The 23,941-nt window shown below is 45.5% G+C and overlaps 1 protein-coding gene across 1 annotated transcript in view; it reads right to left on the bottom strand.

The window, feature by feature from the left end:
• Positions 1-23,478, bottom strand: part of KCNH7 (potassium voltage-gated channel subfamily H member 7) — a 323,164-nt gene extending 299,686 nt beyond the window's left edge. Inside the window, exons 1-2 of the mRNA XM_044417898.1 lie at positions 23,403-23,478; positions 20,000-20,230 (exon numbers count right to left, since the gene is read on the bottom strand). Coding sequence (XP_044273833.1) covers positions 20,000-20,230; positions 23,403-23,478 — 307 coding nt within the window. The remainder of the gene's footprint in view (positions 1-19,999; positions 20,231-23,402) is intronic.
• Between the last annotated feature and the right edge of the window lie 463 nt (positions 23,479-23,941).

The raw sequence follows: 23,941 nt of genomic DNA, 5'->3' as shown, positions 1-23,941 counted from the left end.
TCTCATTGTCCACTGTCACCTACCAGCGCTCTTTCCTCACAAAATGGCCCACAGTAAGAAGAGACCAGCCTAAATCCTTTCCAGTCAGAGTATGTGGACAGAACGAAGCCCGTCTGCAACCCTGTGGATGAGGCCCCACTGAGCAGTGATGTCAGGAGCTGGTCCCTTCCCTCTTTCTCCTGGTTTCAAACTCAAAACGATCCTTTGAAATGCAGTCTTTTTGCCAAAACTCTCATTTTATTCCTTACTAGATCAAGGACTGAGTCTCACATCGGCTCCCACTGCCTCCTGAAAACCCTTCTGTCCCTTCTAAAGCAGGCCAATTCTCACGCTCTGCCTGAGAAACTTCCTAACTTGACACTTCAAAGCCTGTTCTCCCCAGTCCCACCCACAGCTCCCGCACCTCCTCCTCCTCCTCACAAGGACAAAGCTATCAGAACAGTCTGCAGGAGCAAGAGATGGCCCACTCTCTGCACCCACTACTACAAGCCCACAGATGAGGCCCAGCGAGTGGTGAGAGGCCCCCAAGTGTCTGCAGCAGCTGCGTTCGTTGCTAGCCTATCGATGCCCCGCTTTAACTCTTCCTTGGAGCACTGCACACTTGCTCACTTGTCTGTCCACTTTCCTCTGACAGCAGGCAGCTTCCTCCCAGGCTCAGATCCATGGAAGAAGAAAGACCCATCAACAAGCAGTGTATTTTTGTTTCTCTCTGCTGTTCCGAATGCAAGAAGTCAAGGAGCGCTAGAGGGAGGAAGGTAGGTGGTGGCGGCGCCAACAGTGAGAGGAGTTATTTTCAGTGGGTGGCTGCCGCAGCTGGCACAAGCGCTGGGCACTACAGTCACCTGGTGGCTTCTCTGCCACGTGAAAGATGGTTCTGTGCAAGCAGGGCTATGAAGTCTGACTCTATGAAGAACCAGGCATTTGCTGAGGATGAGTGCAAGACAGAAAACAAGCTTGCTGCATGATTTCCCCAACAGAACAGCCTTTTTATCCAGCAGCAAGTCTAGAAATTTGAGAGTTGAGCCAGTGAAACATCTGCCACCAGAGACAAAAGGCACAGCCTTTTTCTGATATATCAGAATCCTGTTCATATACAGAGTGTCAGTGAAATGCACTCTGGTGAGCGAGAGGAACATCATTATACAAGGTCACTATTTAACTTTTCAAAAAATTTTTACAGGGAATTTTATAACTGAGGGCATGATCCAGCACAGACTATACACCTTATGGAATTATACTGGATTAGCAAAGCATTTCAAATACAATGTCACCATGATAAACACATGGAATACCCTGTCAAGGAACATAGGACTGCATGCTAAACATCCCAACACAAATTCTACAGGATGTAATATTTACAGATCAGCTTTGGCCAACATAAGCAATGGCAAGGGAAGACGGGAGTTGTAGGCTAAAACATCTGGAGAGTCACAAGTGCCCCCCCACAAACCATGGAATCCCAAGATAATAGTTCTCATTATTCTTGTCAGTGTTTAGGTCCAGAATGCCTGCACACTCCTTATATTCACAGCACTTCTGCTCTTTCCAAGGCAGTACCATCAACCGATATACTGATCTCTCTTTCTCACTCTCCAACCTCACAACTCAAATACAGATGTTATAAAAATACAATCCTGTTCAAATAATACATGATCACATTTCCATTTATTTTCCCCATACATATTTCTAAATACTGCTGAATTTTCATTAAGATCTTGATTTCATTTCAAACAATAACCTTGCTATTCTCTGTGCATCTAATTTTAATTAATATCTGGTGACTTTAGACAATGTGACTCTATTTGTATTCGCTATTATCTTTTTTAGGTTCTATTTTTCTCCTAAAGCATTCTTCTCTTTACTCATCTTGAGCCAGAGTTCCCAGTTGAAAGGAATGAAATAAAAGGAATCAATCACTGAACAGCTTATTTTTCCAAATAAATTCTTCATAGGAAACAATTTTGTCTTCCTTCACTATATTTTAAATCTTATTAGCTGACAGCATTCCCAGTTGGCCTCTAGCGTGAGTCCCAATGGATCTGCATAATATGATTGCCAAGGTGAAATTTTAGGGCTGACTTTTCAGTCAGCCTCTTACTATATACTCAGTATAAATTTATCATATTACCAAGCTGCTCATTCTTTCTTTTGCTTGCCGAAGACACATCTCTCAGAGAAGTGTGATTATACCTTATTGCATGTATGCTAACCCAGTTAACTGATTATTATCTTGTCTGATCACCATCCAACTTGGGCTGTGTGTCCAACCTGTGCTGTGTGACAGCAACAGATGTTCAGGAAATCCAGTCCTCCCATTTTGTCTGTACTTTTTCTGATTTTGAATTCTTTATCTTTTTTCTATTAAAGCAGATGCTGACAGTAAAAAAATATGATATTGTAATTGTTTACCACTGACTGCTGATCATGATAACTACTGGACTTTAATAATTAAAAAATAAAATAATTTTGGAACAACACACATCTTCATTAGAGGATCAGCCATGCACTTTTAAAATCCATTTATTTCAATGCAAGATTTAATTTTGTGTTTACTTCTCTCATCCACTAAAATAACTGGCACTTTGGAAACTTCTTCACTTTTTCTGGAATTTACCCAGATTAACATGTGTTAAATATTGTGAAGTCTAAGAAGTAACACAGAAGGTTTACCTCAATTGACCAATGGTGCATCTAGCCCAGTACTGTATACACTGACAGGCAGCAGCTTTCCAAAATTATAGACGGGGTCTTTTCCAGCTCTATCTGGAAAGATCAAAGACTGAACCTGGTACCTTTTGGGACAAGCATGATCTATGACTGACCTTACAGATATTCCCTGGTATTTCCAGTGCTCATCCTCCAATTTGGTATTCTAGTGTGGACTACCTATGCCTAGGTGCAAAGGCGCAGATACAGATCCTCAACGCGCTGCATTATGGCTGCATGAGGAACTAGCCCCGCACCCTCAGTTCTTCAGACTCCATCAGCACCACTGCACTGGCACTTGTCCCTCAAGCACTTGATCACAACCGGACTCCACACATGCACGGAAGACACAAACCGGGAGCAGAAGTATCATGCTGCTTTAATTTATCATGGAGGGACCTGCGTTCACAACAACATGCAGCAGTTCTGAAAGTACAACTGGGACGCTTGCCTATTCCAGGGTCTTGCCTATTCTATTCACATGTGTAGAGCCTATATGTATTGCATGGTTTGTACATGCGTAGGCTCCTTCACGGATGATGCCAAAAAGGGGGCCAGGCCCATATGCATTCAGATTAATGCGTGAGGAGTCCTATTATTCCTGAGCCAGCCAGTACAGGGGAAAAGAAGCAAGCAATTCATACAGCAGCAGCAGCAGGAGGAGGAGAACTAAAGGGCAAATGTGGTCACATTAACTTGGCTGCAAAAGCATATAAATGGTGACTAAAAATTCCTTTTGTGTACGTCATTAATTTTAGGCGTCAAATGGTCCAATATGCCAAGCAGCCCAAGTGTTGTTCAAAGACAGAACTAGCATCTCACGAGCCCTGACAGGTCACCATCCAGCATATAATATGCCACAAGCAGAGAGCGGACACACCAGGGGAAAGTGCCTGCTGAGCACTTTTTTCCTAAATGTCTTGAGCAAGGCCAAGAAATGAAAAGCAAAACACGCACATGCACAAAACACCACGCCCCCAAAACTTCAGGTGCTGTAAAATCCCTGAGACTGATCAGCAGGTGTGGGGAGCATCTTTGAGTTTGGGGTCACATGGAATTCCAGAGCAGTTTGAAGGGTACATTCACATGGCGGGTGGGGCCAAATACAAGAGGCTGGAGACCAGAAGAACCCTAATACAGCCTGCTGTGGCTTAACACGCTCACGGCCAGTCAGTAAGCCGCAGAAGGCGCACCCCAAGCTTTCAGAATGGGCAGGTAGAGCGGGAGAGCTGCACAAAAGTCAGGGAATCATCAAAGGTTTGATGGCTGGCAGAAAGGAATGGCATGGCCTGGGTCTGTACCTAACTACAAAACATGCAGGGGAAATTGGCCATGGTTTTTGGAATGAAATGAAGTCCCCTGTGAAATGTTCATAGCTTCAACATGTCCAGCAGGACTAGTCCTATTGCTACAAGACTGAGAAGACATGGTCTTGCCTGTATAGGACTGTGGGGGTGCCACTGTCTTTACATCCTCTAGAGCAAAGGTCCCCAAACTGTGTTCCACGGAACCACAGCATTCTGCAAAAGCCTTGTAGGGGTTCTGTGAAAAATCTCAAAAATCACATTTAAAACAGAGTTTAAAATCAAAACACACAAGGCCAACTATTCGATTGTCAGTTGGCATCCCAAGAAGCAAACAAGGAAATGCATCACGTCATTTGGTTCCTAGGACTCTACTGTGTAGTGTTGGGAATAACTGAAAGAATTAATTTGTGATACTAGCATATAAATGCTTTATTCATTCACTATATTTAAAATGCTTTCTCCTTATTTCCAAACCTACTAAGTTATGCAAAGTCATCAGGAAATAGGAGCAGATGCAAGAAGAAAGAACACTGTGGATTTACAACGTGTAGTAAAAATCAGGGTTAGAGATAGGATTCTGTGGGAAAAAATGTCTTCAGAAAATTTTGTAGCAAAGGAGAAATAACCACCTACATGCAGGGTCTCAAGCAATGTAGATGCAGATGTGTCGCTACACACATAGTCAGAGCTGCCTCACGGTGCTCAGCCGGGCCCTGCCAAACAAGTCAGACACAACTTTTAAAGCAGACAGATTTGTGTTGCTACCTAAAACCAGGCGTTGTTACACGCAACTCATTGTGCATGACCAGCGTGACTTCTGGAAAGGAAGCTGGCATCACCTTATGGTAAAGCGTGGCTTGATGCTATTTGGTGCACAATCACAGTTAGCCAGCCAGCATGTGGCCAAGCGCAACAGGTGCAAAGCAAATGCATGTCTTTTCACTGGGTGAAGGGCAGGGAGAAAATTTCACTAGGAAAATGCACATAGCCGTCATTGTCGACCATTCAGTTGTATCCGACCCTTGGCCACTCTATGGATCATCACTCTCCATGCCTCTCTGTCTCACACTGCTTCCTTTAAGACTGCCTTGTCCACCCCAGTGTCTTTCTTTATGGTGTCCAGCCAACGGGTGCTGGGGCGGCTCCTCCTTTTTCCGCTGATCACTCCCTGCATGACTGACTTTTCAAGTGAGCCAGCTCTCATGACATGGCCAAAGCAGGACAGTCTTTGTTTGATGATTTGGCTTCAAGAGGTATTTTTGGTGAGGCTCGGTCTAGCACTTCTTTGTTTGTGACTGCTGCAAACCACGGGATGTGCAACAATCCTCCCCAGCACCTTCTTCTGTCTGCATTTTTCAGGGCCCAAGTTTCACAGCATCCCAAAGGCACATTTAGTCTGCCTTTGAGCCTGCCGTGGTCAATGAAACTCTGATCTTTGATAGCAGACTTGTCCAGTTCATAGAACATTCTCAGACACCGTGAAAGCAAATGACTCAGTTCTACCACCAACACTTAACAGGTCTGGCCATGTAAGCTGCCTGGATAAAAGCATATGTAGGATCCAACTGCACAGGAATAGCTACATTCACCTGCTCCAACAAAATGAGAGATGTTGCGGCACCTGCCTCAGATGAAGCATATGCTGATAAAATTTTAATGCAGCATAAAAGCTTGTGCCACAGCAATTTTGTTATGTGCATCACTTGCTTAGGAGAAGGTCTCACTGAACTTAATGCAACTTACTTCTAAGAAAAAGTATTTAAGGCCTGGGCCATCACAGTGCGATCCTACGTGCCCCTGCTTAGACATAAGCGCCATCGAATAAAGGGGGATTTACCCCTCGGAAAATGTCCTAAGATTGCAGCCATAGTTTTTGCAACACCACAACATATTACCTGCTTTGGGTAAGTCACTGCATGTTCAACAATGGAAGTTACAAGTAACAAATCACAAGGGACCTAAGCTGGCAGACAGCCCTACTGGTTTTCCAGAGCCCTGGCTCCCACTTCCATGAAATTCTTCCCTGCCTGTAACTGAAGCATTGTTTTTCTGCCTCTTCTGCATGGATGAGAGAATTTTGAAGCCATTTATCCTACTGAGTGCATGAGGCAGCCAAAGGGTAGTTTACCTGGTTTTTACTCTGAAAACTCCACAGTGGTTTGCCTGCAGCAGCATGAGTCTCTTCACAGAGAGGGCCATGTGGCCTTTGGGTCAGCAGCACTTCTGGGAACATTCATGACCTCACCTCGCCATTGGGCATTCCAAGAAATGCAGCCAGACTAAAAAGGCAATTGTGAAGAGGCTCGCACTACTGTGAGTAGGCCAGTGGAGTTTTCAGAGTTAAAAAAAGGACAAGAACCCTTTGACACCTCATATATGAAATAACCTAACCTCACCCCATGCTTCCACCATAAACATTACCTTCAAAATTCTCCCCACTCCCCGAACTCTTTTGTAGTACTCTTATTTCACTCTCATCCTCACCCCAAATTGCCAAAAATGCATGAAGAGGAATATTTGGCACAGCAATATGTTTCCTCCTTTAGCACACAGGATATTGAGATATGGTGGCATTAGTACTCACAGCTTCATGTATCCATAAGTACAGGGTGTACGGAGTCTTTGCTGTTTGTTAGGGTTAAAAATGTGAGTGTGAAGTTTGCGGGGTGACGCAAGGCGCCATGCAAGGTGGAATGATGTCGCCAGCTGATGCCTTGCAATGAAAGAGGGGACTGTCATCCATCCTCTAAGATCCTGAACATGAAATCACCCCACCGATAGTTATCCACTGAAGCAAGACAGCTTTGTTGCAGATGTGATGCCCTCATAATAAAATGTTCTGAGTTAATTAAAGTCTTATTAGCCATAATTGTTTTGCAGGTCAAAATCAGTTTGGAAATAGATACAAGGTGTTTGTGAAATAATGCCTCTCTAGAATCCCTTTAGCATGTATACATGAGCATACTGAACATTTTGCATCTCAAAAATTGCCAGTTACTCATCTGTGTAAGAGTTTGTGTAGCTATTAGTAACTGCTCTTGACAAAACAAAGGAGATATTTACAAGGTTGGAAAAGACCTACTTTCAGGACATTTAAAAGCTTTTTAATGAAGTGAGTGATGAACAAACACTATGAAGAAAGGAATAAAGCACAAAGAGAAGATTCAGATCTATTCTTGGGGGGGGGGGTGTGCGCGTGTAAAAATACAGTTAGATACAAAAACGAAAATGTTGACTAGGGTTGATTCTGTTGATTCAGAAAAGAGGCCGAGTTAGTGTAGATCAGTTCAGAGGATAAACAAAACCAAATCCAAACCGTGATGCCTCCTATTGGCTATCACTGGAAAGTAATTAATGGTTATAGGGAGTGTGTGTTTGTATGTGTGTTTTATTTGTCAAATCAAATTCAATTTTCCATCATATTAGTTGCTTTCTCAGGGGATTGCATCTACTAAATTTGAAACAAACAGGTACATGGCATCTTGTGTTACATGTCTTTATGTGGAGGAGGGTTAATTTATTGAAAAAAGGAACAGTTTATAACCATTTAAGTACTTGTTAGAATTCGATGACATTTGCAATGCCAGTTGCCCCTTCTGATAAGAACAAGCCTTCTAACTTTCAGATCAATCATTTCCACATGCTTTATGCAAGCGCAGCACCCACAGTCTGGGAATTTCCAAAAGGATATGCTTAACCCCTCCCCACCCATGATTTTCTATAAAATTGATTTTATACACGGTTATAAAATGACTTACAACATAGAAAATGGGCCAAGGTCAGAAATCTGAAAAATTTCATAAGGATAGGCATGGGGATTTGTGTGTTTTTGTGAAAGAGGATTGCTGAAATGTGGGCAGAGGTCGAGGTAAGTCATTCAGTTTCACTTGTGCTTTTTGGGAATTTATATGAGAACTGTTTCTGTCTTAGAGATGTCTCTGAACAAGAAACTTATGAAGTTTCAAAAGGATGGGTGCAGGGAGTGGAGCACAGTGATGAATGGAAAAATATTTACAACTGGTTTGCTTTCAATTAGCACCAAAGCCACAGGAGAGCCAGTGTGGCCCAGTGGTTAAGAGCGTGGGACTGAGACTCAGGCAATCCGGGTTCTAGTCCCCGCTCAGCCATGGAGCCGAATGGGTGACTTTGGGCCACTCACAGACTCTCTGCCCAACTTACCCCACAGGGTTGTTTTTGTGGGGATAAGATTGAGAAAGGAGAAGAATTATGTAAGCCACGTTGAGTTCTTGATAGAAAAAAGGTGAAATATAAATCTAATAAACAAGTAAAATAGGACAGGGTGGGTGACGCCTGAAGAGCATACAGTGGGAGACTGTCAAAGGACATTGCTAAGCTTACATCCTCTGTAATACCAGGTTCCACAGGCTGCCCTCCAAAGCTCTCTCGGTGTTCTTGCTTCTGGGAAAGGAAATGAGCAAAGAAGCTGTGACAGCTTATTTCAATATCCCACTTCACAGACACTGGGATAGGTGAGCCCTGCTAAATCCATTCACTGAGATTAGCAGCTAATGTGGCCAGTCCCCAAAATACACCCCTCATTTCCATCTACCCTCTGCCTGTAAAAGTCACTTTGCTTCTACGTAGAGCCTGGTGGATAATGTATCGCTTTTTTCAGGCACACTGTGTGTCCGCCAAATCTTTTGGAGTGCTCAGATTCAGATCAGGACCATGTTAGAGGAGTCCTATTTCAGCTCAGACATTCCCCGAATCTACCTGAAGCAGCCTAATCCATGTTGGGAGTCAGCCAAATTCAAAACATGTTCCTAGTACCCGGCTCCTCCAAATTTCATAGACAAAATAGCTTTTACTTCAACAGCTACAGAAATAGTCAGTGACTTGACAATTTGTTATATTTGCACACAGCTACCTATCCACTTACAAAAGAACTGATAACTGCTTCAGGACCATTTCTGCATTTTGGTTAAGTCAGTCTGGACTAGGTTATACCTAAGTTAAGAAATCCCATTCTATAATAAAGCTGTAATTTAATCAGAGAAGCATACAATATAATAGCCAGCACACACTGCAGTTTCAGAGCATGTGGAAGCAGCAGAAAGAAAACAGCAAGTCTTGGGAGGAGATAATGTATACCTGATGCACTTAATTTTCCCTGGCTCTTTAGGAAGAAGAATGCATTTCTAAAATCCAACACACAAGCTCCTTACACGCAACTCACAGAACAAAACCATGCCATGATTAGGAAATGAGGAATCTGGGCAATGCCTCAGAGGCAAAGATTGCTCCAGTGTTCCAGAAATGAGGCAATGAATTTTTGATATTTTACTTTCCCTCCCTTTTTCAAAGCTGGTTTAGCAAGAGCAAGGATGCTCTGCAACCTGGTCTCATCCAGTCATTTTGGATTTCAGCTCCTTTTGGCCCCAGCCAGATTGGGAGTTGTAATCCAACACATATGAAAGATGCTAGATTGGCAACAACTGCATACAGGAAGAAGGGATGAGGTTGCTGGTGTCCAGCATTAATCCATCACTTGTGTATGGACTTACCTAGTAGCAGCACCCTTGTAACAGTCCAGGAGCCAAGCAGCCTCCGTATTTCATTTCCAATAGCTTTGTGGAGGTGACAGTGCCACCAAGGGCGCCCTCTGGCTAAGTGGCGGTAGGTGTTAGCGCTGAGCCAGTGTTGGTCAGCACCAATAGCCTAGAACTTGGCCTGATGATTCTATGGGGGCCACCTGTCCTCTTTTACAAAGAATAGTCCTTTGTTTGAAGGACTGCTGGAACAGTTCACTATTTTACAGGCCTGTTCTAGCAGTCTAAAAATGTCTTCTCTTTAAAGAGATGTTTAGTCTAAGTTTAATATAAGGACAGGAAGGAAGTCCCGGGTCTTGATGCTGTCCATCAACAGTGAGCATCTGAGCCAGGCATGGAAGTTACCCAGTCACAGTCTTGCCCAGTGTGGTGAGATGCAATCTATTACTATACATATTCTGATTCTTTCTATACTTGTATCTATAGATATAAATGAACACACACTAACTCTATGCAAGTAGATGTCCTCTTCTGCCCTCTGGGGGGGGGGCATTTCTGTTTGGGTGTGGCTCCCCTACTTGTGATAACTGCTCCTTTATTTTCCTCTTTAAGAATATAAGATGAAGCAGCCCTAAGCCAGTTTCTGAAGCATTTGCTGCCCAATTTACTTTTTGAAGACTGGTAAAATAGGCTCCCTTGCTTCCTTGGCCATCTATACAGACAAGGAAGTCACCTACATTCTTATATTTGAGATGTGTGGACAAATCTGCATTTGACAAATCTGCATTTGTCCACACATTGTAGAGTGCTCCAGCAGCTAAGACACTGAAAAATGTGGGATTGTGATCAAGAACTGTTCTACACCCACAGAGGATCTTTTCTCACCAGGCTTCTGGCATCTACTTTGCTATGTGTTTTCCAAGAACTCTGAGATCCCTCAACAAATTCCAGAATTTGTTTTGAGTACTTGAACCGAATGTAGCTCAGGGTCCTTACATACAAAAGTCCACTCCTCGTTACTCCAAGTGTTTTTCCTTTCAGCAGAATACTTTAGGGGGGTGAGAGGAAGGAGTTGTTTTATTACTGTTGCTACTCAACAAAACTGAGAGCCAGACATTACTGCTCCTGTACTGCAAATTACCCAGGTATCTACCAGTAGCTCCGGAACTTCCTTCTGTTCAGCTCTGCAACAGAACACTCACAAGACCCAGTTCAGAGTCACCTGTACATAGTAGTGTGAATATCAATGATACCAACTTCTCCTGCTCATCTGGCATACAGGGAATTAAACAAAGGCACGGCCATACTTTTAAGCATCTACTATTCATTTTGCTGATCTCCTGCAGGAGAACACTCCAGTAGCTGTGCATCATGTTGACAATAAAATCTGTGATCGGACTAGTTTCAAGCAATTAACAGCACCAACTCCTGTTCTTCTGAATTAGCTGGCTTTTTGGATACACCTCATTGCCACCGTACAGAAAGTCAGTGGTAGCAACACGAACCTGACCCAATCATCTTACAAAGGGACTGACTAATGAGATGGCGGAGTGTACAATCGCAATTGCTAACTTTCACCCCTGTGACTTCTGCTCTGTCCTTACTCTAGCAGTTTTTGAAATGGAGCCTTGTTACAGGCTATTAACCTGGGCAGTGAGCTTGACTGATAAAATGATATCCCAGCCACCAAAGGCAAATGGGTGTGATCGCCTGAAATGAGCATGTTGTGTTACTGTTGTATTTTAATGAGGGAGGAATAATGTTTTCAGTGTGGTTAACTACCATCTGAGGGCACTGAGCAGAATTCTGGTTTCTGCTCCTGGAGCATTTTTCAGTTGATATTTGGAGAAAAAAGTCTTTCCTAAAAGTACACTAGGGACTATATGTGGAGGATCAGCCATGTAGAGAGAGGCTCTTAGACTTCCTAGCCCCAGGGTCCTTTTGAGGCGGCTGAAAATCAGGAGTCCGGACGTATCCCAGAGAGGGCAGCAGACTCGTTGGCATGGTGCATCCATGTTCTTCCTGGATGCCCACTCACCCTGCACCAGCTCCGAAACACAGCAGAAGAAAGGATGAGGCTTTGTGGTGTCACAAGACTCTCTGCTGTCTTTGTTGTAACAGGTCCACATGGCCACGCTCTGGGAACCATCACCTAGGACTTGGGATCAGAAGTGTTACAATTGTGCTTGATTCTTGATATTGGAAACATTAGCTGGCTATAATTGCAGGGTTGGCCTTACATCCAGCAGAGAGAAGCAGTTGCCTTAGGTGGCAGATGCTGGGAGGAGGTAGCGAGTTACTAGAGGGTGAGGCTTGTGCCACAAGGGCTGCTCTGCACCCCATAATTTGGCCTGTGCCCTTCTGCTGCTATGGAAACGTTGCCTCATCATCAGTGCTGGACAGATCCAGCAGCCATTCAAGCTGGTTTTTCTACACAGAATGAACAGGGACACTGTCATGTTCTTTACTTCAGGCAGCAAATTGTTTTGGGTGGTCCTAGTGCCCTATGAACCAAGCCAAGTCCCATGGAGGAGAAAACAAACAAATGGTTGCCCTTTGGAGCACTGGTACCTCCCCATGGGAATCAAGGGTGGCTTCAGGAGAAGCCGTCTGCTACAAGGTCATTGCTCCATCTGTTTGCCCATCTAGTTGGGCCTCACCAACTCTGATTTGCGGCAGCTCTCACAATATCTGGCAGAGGTCTTTTCCACAAGCTGGTGCTTTTAACTTGAAATACCAGCTATTGTTCCTGGGTCCTTCTGTAAGCAAAGCAGGTGCTCCATCACTGATCCTTGGGCCTTCTTCAAGAAGAAAGGAAGCTTGGCAGGTATACAATTCTGTTCACTCGAGGGCCAAATGCAGTTTTGGAGAACTTCCTACGGGGCCCCATTTCATTGGTGAGTGGGAGCAGAAGGACAGGGCTAAAGACAAAGGCAACAGGGCCCAAATATGAAACCTACCAGCATATTTTAACTTAAAGTCTATTACTACCTATAAATATTAGGAGAGGCATTCACCCTTTCAAAACTGGGAAACATCACATTAGTGGAGATGGAGGAAGCAAGGAACCACCTGATGAGATTCAGAGAGGGAAGTGTCCATCTGGGGAATGTGGGGGGCCAGCCTGGGACCCAAGAAGGGCAGGAGGATCTACCCTTCCACTCTGCAGGCAGAGGCTGCCAATGCTGAGGAGCAGACTAAGCAACTCAGTGCTCCTGAAGCCGTTTCCTCTTATTGACACTGGAGGAACCATAAGGAGAAAGGAGGCTCAATATCCTCACGTCCTTGCCTCTGTCTCAGTTTTTCCTCAGATGTTCATGGCTCCTCTAACCACGAGAAGTTAATCAGAGGCACTGACTGTAGGGCTAATACACAACAGCATAAGCCTAGATGCAACTTCCGGCATGTCTTGATGCATTTAAATCAAAGCCCTTTCCTATGCCATCCTAAGCATCTTTACTGAAAGCAAATGCCACAGAGTGCAAGCTCTTTGGCTGCTAGGTTTTACAGGATTGTACCGAGGCTAACAAACAGACCGATGCAGGCTGCATTCCTGGTAGTTAATACTACCTCAAGGGTCACTGGGCAGAGAGTGCCTCCCCAGCGCCTTTTATGGGCACCAGTGCAGCTGAGGGTGTGGGTTCACTAGGACACTGGGTGCAAGTCTCACCGTGGACTCAAGCTGTGGCTTTCGGTGAGCTGCTACCTGTCCACTGTATGCAAAATCAGAATCATGTGTCCTTACTAGGTTGGCTCTGATGCCCTTGTCTTGCTGGACCAGACTGAGATCCCGCACAGTCAAGCGTTCTGCTTCTGGCGATGAGACCACGTGCCATGGGGTTCTCGCAGGCCAGGCCTCGGTGGCAGAACACACGCTTTGCACACACAAGATCCCATGCTCCGCTCTGCCCGCTGGTTCCCAGGCTGACCAGCAGAGCGGGGATGTTTTGGAAGGGATGGGAGGGACTGAAGGAGGGGAGGAGAGAGAGCTATTGCTTTGACTGGCCCCTGACCCCACGGCAAAGAGTCAGGAGAGATGGCCTGCCCAGCTGGAGGGCTTGTGTAGGTCTTGTTGGCTGGTCCTTCGCCAGTGAGAGCTACACTGAGGGTGCAGCCCACAGAGTACTGAAAGGGAAGGATCTTGGGGAGAAGTTTGGGTACAACTTCCTTGCCATGAGTAGAGGCTCAGCTTCCAAACTCGCTTTGAGAGCTGCTTTGTCTTGTGACTGCAAGGGACTGCCTGGTGTTTTGGAGCCTAAGGGAAAGAAGAGCCCAGGACAGGCATCAGAGAGGTCTATACTAATACCAGAGGAGCTTGGGGGAAGGCTGGTGTAAACAGTACTAAACAGAACAGAACAGCTGTCTGACTCTATATACGGCACCATCCTCTGTTCCTCAGGGCGCCTAGCAATCTGTAGCTCTATTTACGCTTCACCACTGGAGCCTCTGTGGAACGTGTCATGACTATTTTTCCATTGATAACCACACATGCACATGGTCATGCTGAGGCTGCATCAGATGTGCTTTGATCTGAAAAAGTGATACATACTATAAAAATATGCACATTGCTGATCTGATTATGACTGTTGCTGATTTATGCACAGAAGATGAGGACATTTTTCTGCTCTTCAACAGGAAATCAGTTTATTTATCAGCTTATTAACTCAACTCCAGCGTGCAGCACATTTCAGCGTAAGACAGAGACAATGCTATTTTGCTTTTTAGAATATGAAAAAAAAACCCCTGTCAGAAATCATTACTTCCTGCCGTCATTCTATCTGTCACCACTTCCTGCCCTTGCATTTCTTCTCCATGAGGGCTCTCTGGTTACACAGCAGCATGAAGCAACTCTACTCTCCTGTCAATAATCAGACTGCATAGAATGTCTCCGCGCACCTACCTCCTACTTTGATCATCTTCCAGGAAACCCATCACACGAAAAGGATTGACAAAGTACCACACTCCTTGGTTTAATACACAGGCCTATCTTCAATCCTTGCATAATTACAGGTTTTTATGTCAAAGCTTTACAGCTTTATCACCTCCAGCAATATTTTACAGCTGTCAGGAATGATTTATGCAATAATGACTTAAACAGTGAAATACAGTCCTTGGAGAAAGAGCTGTAGTACATTTCCATGGCAAATAACTTTATTAAAACAAAAATATTGATATTCCGTGTAAACAGCATCTTACCTCCAAAGATACCTAATTAGATCAACCGCTAAAGATAGAGCAATTCTACAAGCAATCGTAGAAAAGAACGTTAGGAAGCCAATGTGGAGGCACAGCACATTGTTACTCTGAATTTAAATTGCTGCTAATGCCTACTGGGCCATTCTGCAAGACTTTTATTTAGGAATAATTTGTCATATGATTTTCATATAATTCTGCAATTTAACTCTCCCTGCCTGATTCATTTGTGTAGGGCGCTCGCAGTCCAAAGAAATGCCAGTTCTCTGCCCTAAGTGGAAGTCCCAGATGAGATGTACGAGTAAATAATCACTTGGGGTAGCCTGACATCCATCAGGATTGATCTGTTCTTTAGAAATTCTTTGCCTATTAGGATTATGCCAGAGATGGATGAGAAATTTATTCAGTTCCCATTTCAATGTGAACTTTCTAAATTCACAGTCTTGTGCCTAAGCAACAATCAGAACACAGCTAGACATTGAAAACTTTACTTTCTGGGATTTGCAAATTAAAGAGAGTGCACAGAATGTATACACTTGAAAAAACACATGCAAGAAATGTGTCTATTTTGAAAATCGCAACAAAAAGTTTCTGATTTTTCTGTGGGCTAACAAAAACGTGGAAATGGACAGGAAGGTTCACTGTGAGAGCCTGAGGGACGGGAGTGTAACAGCACCACAGGAACCTTCAGGATCCACTTCCAGTTGCCCATTGAGGAATAGCTCATGGCACGTCATAGGCTTCGAACTGCAGACAAATGGCTCTTTGTGAAGAAGGTGTGAGGGAGGAATTGCAAGACAATTTATATGCCGTTTAAGCAGAACTCTGGAATGGGAGTATCAGTTTCCCACAGGATGCATGCCTGACTCTCAGCAATAATTTTTCAAGGACCGTAGAGGTGTTATTGCATGTCAGTTTAATTGGATCAATTGCTTGTGGCTTGGTCATCCTGAAACTCTCTCATTAAAATCTCTTCTTTCTGCCTAGCCATGTGCAAATTGCTTCTAAAATGCTTGAAGACTGCGGGAAACATTCACTGACAGCTGGGGAAGGTGTTAATTCTGGTAATTCCTTAACTAGAATAAAAAAAATCAGCAAATGATCAAGGACTGCTTGGCATATAGATTCTTGCCCTCAATTTCACACGGCATGTAGAAGGTATACCTCAGTTTCCTTATACAGTAAAGAACTGATAAGGGCTTGAAGGCAAAACCCTAATGGACCGAGAGAAACTGTTGTTGCAATAACTGTCAGGTTCCAAGCCTATACCTGCTTACCTGAGAGCAAGTCCCATGGGTCTTTGCCCCCTTCCAATCGATCTCCTTTATTTTTGCTAGGAAGGCTTTCAGCACATCTAGTGAGGGAGCTTCAGAAGGAGAGGGAGGGAGACCAGAGGAAACCCTGAATAAAGGAGATCCTGGCCTTTCCAGTCTCCTCGCCATCCACCAAAATGCCTCCTTTTCTCCAAGGTCAGTCCTCTGACCTCAGAGAGGTAGCAGGAAGGCTGGCTGTGAGGGTCAGGGTTGGGGCTCAGAGCAGCAGCTCCCTATTCCAAGATCAGAGTGCTGACTTTGGCATCAAAGGGGGTTTTCAGAGCTATCCTATGGCTCATGGGAGGCTCACCAAGGGACCACAGGATTGTTCTCTTACGGTCTTCATGTGTGGCTCACACCCCAGGGTGAAATAAATCGGAATGCATGAGCCTCTGAAATCAGTGGTGTATACAGGCATATCTGTCACTGAAGCTAATGCACCTCTTTCCATCATCATCATCAGGGTCAGCAAACTGGACCCATATCATTGTAAAAAAATGAATGTTTGGTCAAGGCTGGGTTCTCCAACACTACCTCTTTTCACTTCAGCTCATCCCTGCTTTGAGCTTCCCCAAATCCGTATGAAATATTTAGTCCCTCTCTAGACACCTCCGCCCACCCCCAGCAGAAGTGCTGAATCTTGGGCCTTTGCGCCAAACCCACCCCATCTGAAGTCCCTTGCAGGGCTCCCCCATCCCATCCCCTGGCTGCCTATCTTGTTGGGTTGTTTCCAGGATTTTGCATGGGTTGTTTCCTATTCCAAAATGCTGAAATTCCTCTCCGAAGGCTTATTCGCTGGCTGCGTATCAAGCGCCCTTTAGTGCAGCTCTTCCCCATTACCAAGCAGTGGCACTTCCTTTTCCACTCCCTTTTGCATCAGGCGTGCTTGACCAAAGCTGCAGGCCTGCCCTCTATCTTCATTTCTCCGGAGGACTTTTACGGGCCCCATGACTCTGGGGAATCAAGATGCCAGGTGGGATAGCCAATTCCCTCTGCAGTACATCCAAACGCTTCAAAATATTGAAAGAAATAAAGGCAAAGAAAAATGCTCCTGCCTGGTTACGAGTGAGGAAGGCTGAACAGAGTGAGTGAGCCAATGCTGAAGGGCAGGGGCAGAGAAAGGGGGTGCAGGTTGGAGAGGAGCTAAGGGAAGAGCGGAGGGTCAGGAATGCTTGAGTGGCCCTGGGGGTGCCTTGCGCAGCGCCCCCTCCACCCAGGCTGCACTGCTGCTCACAGGGCTACTGCAGGGGGAACGTGCAGGTGCTTCACAGTACAATCCTACACAGGTCTGCTCAGAAGTAACCCCACTGAGTTTAGCAGGGCTTACTCCTAGGTCAGTATGTATTAAATACATCCTGCCTTGAGCATTCCAGAAGGGCAAGATATGCACGGTATAATAAATATGTACACTTACATCCACTGAAAATTGCGTATTCTTTAGGATCAGCAGAAACATTTTCTTCTGAACATTCTGCAAGGAACCTGATGCAAGGTATTTTATTTTATTTTTCAAAACAAACCACATTATAGTTTTACTCAAGTATTTGTAAAGGAACCACGTTATACTGCTCTCCAATGTGGCTGCCTGTAATCCTTAACACCTGGAAGATTACAGGAATCCAAGGGAAGGCAGGAGGAACACAAAGATTAGGAGTGCCCCTGTATTCCCTTTGCCCTCCGAAACATTTATATGACAGATCTGAGGGCAGATTTCTCCCCCCCCCCCGCCCCACACACAATGGTGTTTCCCCCTCTCTGGAGTCCAGCCGGCATGGGAAGAAGTGTGCCAACGGGGGGGGGGGGGTCCTGAGGCAAGAGCTCCAGCTGTGACCTTGGAAGACATTTCTGCCACTGGGAGTCCTCTGGCTCTCCAGGCAATGTTGGGAGGCCAAAGGGTTGCAGCCTTACTAGAGCACTTTAAAGGAACCTCTCTGTACACTTAGAAGACTATTCTTAAAAGACAGTACAGGATACTCTTACTGAAGTATTTCCAAGGAGCCATATCACACACTCGCAGAAGTGTTGCTGAAGAAAGCAACTAACAAGTAAAGTCCTAGCTGGTTTGGGTTTTTTTTTAAAGACACCACATTTATACTCTTACTGGGGGTGGTTTTTCAAAGGGGCAATATTCTACTTTTCCTAGGAACAGGAGACACCCCGCCGCCTGTTGTCACTAACGCTGGCCGGCCTGCCCGAGTCCGAGCCCCACTCCTCACTGTTACTTTCAAGCAGGACCCCCCTCTATTGTCACCACTGGCAAATGAATTAATGTAAACAGGGCACTGGCAGGCCTCCAGAGCTAATTAAAGCTCCAGCTTTGGATATATGAGATTGCTTTGCATTTCCCCTTTGAATACATATGCGCGGCACACATAAAAAAAGAGTCCAACTTGCTTATGCATTATTCTGACTTTCTTTATAGCAGTCTTATAATGCTGAATAATCAGAAAAAGAAAACATATTCAAAACTTCAGAAATAAACAGCACTGTCACTTTATTAGGGTCCATCACAGCAAATTAATATGCTTCCCCATTTTCCTCTAGGTTTCAATACCAAAGGTATAACACTGATTTGTTCACCAGTTAACACCATGACTAATTACGTAAAATATATCTTGGTTAGTCTGTAGCCTTACTTTAAAGAATATCCATTCCCCAACTGCCTTCTCTTTGAAGCAGGTTCTTATCTTCCTTTTTGCCACTCTTCCCAGAGTAATTACTGATTATTTGATGGAATGTTCGTTGAAAGTTGGCTCTCTGGTAGCAAGGTTCTATTGCTATTTATTTTGCTGCTGATCCTCTTACTCTCTTACATATATATGCCAGAGCATGCATTTTCCCATGAGGTGAAACAACAATCCGTATGGGTTAACGCACTCCAAAGGGAAACCTCCTGTACTTAATTTAATGGCGGCATTACACACATAAACAAGGGATAAGCACCACAGCAGAAATGGGTCACTTCATCTTTTTGTTCTTGGAAAGCTGTCCAGTTTATAGGAGTGTGTCAGATTAAGTGGCAATATTATTTCAGTGCTCAAACGATGCTTTAAATCTCATTCTTCAATGGGGTACATTATTTACTTGTGTTACCAAAGAAGCTCCCACCAAAGTCTCTCTCGATAGATTCTAACTAGAATACCAGAAGTCAAAGCTCATTTCACATTCCAATCCAAAACCTAACTATGCACACATTGTTTTTACTAGTTTTAATTGCATATAACACAGTATTTGACTGTGGCCTTTGCATCAATTTTGAGCAAGTTACTCCATTATCGTAATCTTACTCTTCCATCTTTAAAATGGGAACAATATCAACATACCTTATAACAGATTTGCTATCAATTAAAATTACAGAGATTAATGAGAAGACTTCTAACTCCTTTTTCCACAAAAATAGCAGCAACAACAACAGTTTTCACCAAAAGATAGCCATCGCCACTTAAAGTACACATACCCAGCATATGTACTTCAGATTTGTTCTTAAATACTTGTCTCACATATTCTTCACATCTGAAAGCGTGAAAAATCAAAACTCTTCCCCAAGAACCTGCTCACACCATTTGCCCAGGACAAGAATTCTTTCGCTAATTTCTTGTTAAGAACTCAGTGAAATGGAAACTGGAGGCACAAAACCTGTGCCTCCTTTGGATTTTACCGCCTAAAATAAGTACTACACCTCACTCCAAAGAAAAACCATCCTGGCCCTGTTCATGCACAAAGCTTAAGCAGATTCCATGGAAAGCAGTCACACTGCTTGGAGAACGTTACACCTTCGAGTAAATGTGCTTAGGGGAACAGCTTTGTTCAGTTGTCCGGGAAAGAGCCCTAATTCCATTGTGTTGCATCAATGCCGGAAGAGCAGCTGATCCATAGGCTCAAACAAAGTGTCTTTCAAAATGGTTCCCAAACAAATTATAATCACTCAACCCATTTTTTTTTTAAAACAAAGCAACTGAAGGTACCTTACCATTTTTATGATAATAGGTCACTTCCACTTTCCTCTCCTCTGACCCAAGCAGTGCCTGGGCAATTTGGGCGATGTGGTGCCTTTTGGTCTCTGGTCCATGAAGAAAGTCACAGGTGCATGGTTTCTGCATGACATCTGGCCTGGAGAACCCGGTCATCTCGCAGAAGCCGTCATTGCAGTAGATGATAGCACAGTTCTGCACTCTAGCATTAGCAATGATGAATTTTTTATCTGCAATTTTAAAAAAAGAATGCATTTTTCAGTAAGCTTATAATGTTTCATAAAGTCTCACAGCTGCCTGGACAGATGCTATTTCTGCATCTGATTTTCCTCTGGTGTACAGAGGTTTAATAGATATTTAATGCCATTCAGGTGGTGCCAGACCTCTTTTTAGAAATTCCAATAAAAAGCAGAGAAATTAAAACTCTAACTCAACTAGCTTGGAGGTATAGCTTGTAGGTTTGTGTAAATGGGGGCAGGGGAGTAACAATGTTTCAGTGTTTAAAGACTATAAACATGGTTGCAGTTTTGTTGTGTTATAACAGGTGGTCTCCAGGGAGGTTGGGTGGATGGGGGCTACTCTCAAGCATTAACTCTTTAGATAGGCCTGCTTGCTGAAGTCCTCTTTAAGAGGAGTGTAGCTTCACAAAGCAACCCCAGGTCTAATTCAAACCCAGGCATGGGCACGCCAACAGCAGATCAGCACTGAACTGAGCCTTGCAAATATTTAAAATAAGAACAACAATTTGTGCACACAGAAAACCTTTACTGACCTTCATGCCACCATGTTAGTGAGATCACCTTTTGGTTTTTCAGTCATCTGACACTTCTTGATAAATAGAGTTGTCCAGTTTACAAAAGATTCCTGCATCGTCAGGTGAAGGAAGGGTTCTTTTTAGTTCGGTAGGAGTTTGCCTCATAACAGATCAGACTATTGGCCCATCTTTCCTAGTACCGTCTACTCCATGATGGGACAAGTAGGACTTTTCAGATGCTGTTGAACTGGTACTCTAATAAGCCCAAACCAACCCCAGGCCCTTGCGAGGCCTGCCAAGAGTTGCCCTGCAGCAACTTCTGGTGGGCCATGCTTTCTTCAACTCTGAATGACTCCAACTAGCAGCCATCTTAGGCAGCTGTCTCACCCATTTTTACCAAAAGAGAGTTGGGACATCCTGGGAACCACCAACAGACAAATCTATTTACAAGTTAGATTCTTTACTTGGCTCATTGTGGGGATTCACGTTGGAAGCCTGGTGGAGAAAGATTGTATAAAGAAAGAAGGAAAACAGAACCATTTCCCTCCCTACCTTCCTGCTTGGACCACCACGGACAGGCCAGCCCTCTCCCGCACAGTGATGGCAGCAAGAATTCAGTGGTTCCTCTGCACCTGGATGGCTACATGGAATGCTGCTACCACAACCATCCTGAGATTCTTGCATGACAGAAGGTAAAATGGAGGATTTGACTCTAACACACAATACGTACAACCCAATGCTTGAGCTGCTAACCATGAAATATGGTCTCTCGATTTGGCTGCTTCTCAGCTGCTTCGTCGCCGCTGCACCTGAGAAATGTGTTCATGTGCAAGCCAAAAACCACGGAGTAATAGATCAACATTTGGATTAAAACTCCCATCTGCCCCAGCCAACATGGTCAATGGCCATGGATACCGGGAGATCTAGTCTAAAACATCTGGGGGACACCAAGATCAAAAAGCATTAGAAGATGGAGGAAAGGGGAGCAGGAAGCACATATGGTAACCACTCTTATTTTAGAATATAAAATAAATATAAAGGCTGTAAAGCAGGCATCTCTCCTGGCACGACAGGCAGGGGTCCTCTCTGCAGAGATTGCATTGCCTGCTCACTTCTGCTGAGCCTGCTGTTTTTAACAGCAAGTGTGGCTCAGCAGCCACATCTTTCTTTGCATGGTGGGTCATCATCAAATGATTCACAGATTCACCTGACTGTTCTCCTGAGCTTCGTGGGAACTAGCACATGCAAGATGTCTGTATGAATTACTCCCCATAAGCTACACAGTATACCAAATGTTTACACCTGAAGGCATGATGGGGAATCTGCAAAACTGTATGTATATAACCTACATAACTCTCACTTCTTCTCCTTGCCATACCAGGCTTCCCTCAGCCCCTTTCACATTCTGTCAAGCGAATCCCCATAATCTTCAGACTCTCTCAGAGAAGAGTGCCTGATTATTTATAAGCAATTTTTGCAGCAGCTGTAGCTTGTGTCACTCAGTGCCCTCATTATGCACACCCTCCCAGAGATAAATAAGTCAACTGACTTTAATAGGCTGCTTCTATCCCCAAAGACTGCAGGATCTGACCTTTCTACATCTCATGCAAACTACGAGTCTGTTACTCTGACACAAAGGGATCTACTCTACCCCAGGAAGATCTGTAATAAAGGCAGATCCACAGTTACCCATTCAACACATTTGGAACTGACTATTTAAAGGAATGCATCCAACTTATTTTCCCAGTATGTTTTTTCGCAGAACAAGGCCAAATCAGGTGCTATCTTCTTAAATCTTTACCAGCACCTGGATGACTAAGGCTGCAGTCCACACTTAACTGGCAACCCTATTGAAAATAGCAGGACTTACTTTAGAATAAAGCATACATAAGGGTGCCTTAAAAGGCAGCAATCCCCAAAACATTTAACAGGAAGTAAGTCTTTACAACCTCCTAGTTCATCAACCGGGCATATGTAAGTAAGCTCAGCAAGACTTACTTCTGAGTAAACAGGATTAGAATAGCACTGCGTGCACAGTAAGCTCCCTTCACGCTCTCTCGTTAGGCAAACAGCTCTTGTAATGGGGAGGGAACCTCGAGGACCAGCGAGAACGCCGAATCAATCCTAGCCAAAGATCCCCTCCGGATATGCCTTTCGGAGCTGACCTGCTGAAAACTTTTCCTTGCAACTAGCCTTACGCCAGTCGCAATGGGCTCAGACCATTCAGAGTTCAGAGAGGAGCCTTCTTCCCCCATCCCGCCCTGGGCATCTCTCGACCTCCAGCACCCCTTTCCCCCCGACCCCAAGCCTGCGCTGCCCCGAGTGCGCGCACGAGGGGAGAGGGAGGTTGCATAAGCGCGCGCGGCTGTGCGCGCTGCCTCCTCGGAGCCCCCGGACAGTTGCGAGGCAGCGAAGAAGCGCGCGCGGAGGGAGAGTTCGTGGCACGGCGAGCCGGAGGCGGCGGTCTGCGGGGCAGGCGAGCCCGTGCCGCGCTCGCAGCTCGGACCCCGGGGCATCCGCAGCGGCACCCGCTCCCAACTCCGGGAGAGCCCAGCAGCCCGCGCCGAACTTGCCCCGCTGCGGGGCGGCTGGGCGCCCACACGCGCCCCGGAGCTCGCGGACGGAGCCAGCGACCGCCAGCCACTTACTCTGCCCCTCGAATTTCCGGATGATGGTGCCCAGGAAGGTGTTTTGCGGTGCCACATGACCCCTGCGAACGGGCATGTTGCTCGCGCTCCAGCTCCCGCGGGCTGGCTGCGAGGCGCCTCTTCCTCCGCGGCTGGCCGGCTGGCTGGCTGGCTGGCTCTCCCCCGCCGCCTCCCTGCCCTGCGCTGGATCGCCGGCTACCCCTCGCGAGAAAGCATCCTCCCTTCGGCCGCCGGGCAGCTCGCGGCGCGGTTCAGCGGCGGCGGCGGCGGCGGCGGCGGAGTTCCGCTCCGGCAGCTGCTCGCCTTCCCGGGCTCCGCTCCATGCTCAGGGCTGCGGCGCGCGCGCGCGTTTTGCCTCCGGGCGAACCTGACGCGCTCCTCGCTGGGATGGAGGGCGGGCGGAGCGGGTGGGGGGGGGGAGCCGCTGGGAGGGAGGGGCCGGGCGAGCGGGGCGCGGGGCGGGCGCGGGCTGGGGAATCGCGCCCAAGGTGATCGATGCGCGCCGCGCCCGCGCCCCCCCCCCCGCCGAGCGCTAGGCC

Source organism: Varanus komodoensis, unplaced genomic scaffold, assembly GCF_004798865.1.
Source record: "Varanus komodoensis strain SLA01 unplaced genomic scaffold, ASM479886v1 scaffold9, whole genome shotgun sequence".
NCBI lineage: Eukaryota > Metazoa > Chordata > Lepidosauria > Squamata > Varanidae > Varanus > Varanus komodoensis.
Note: the sequence above shows the minus strand (reverse complement) of the source record. Positions and strands in the feature narration are given on the sequence as shown.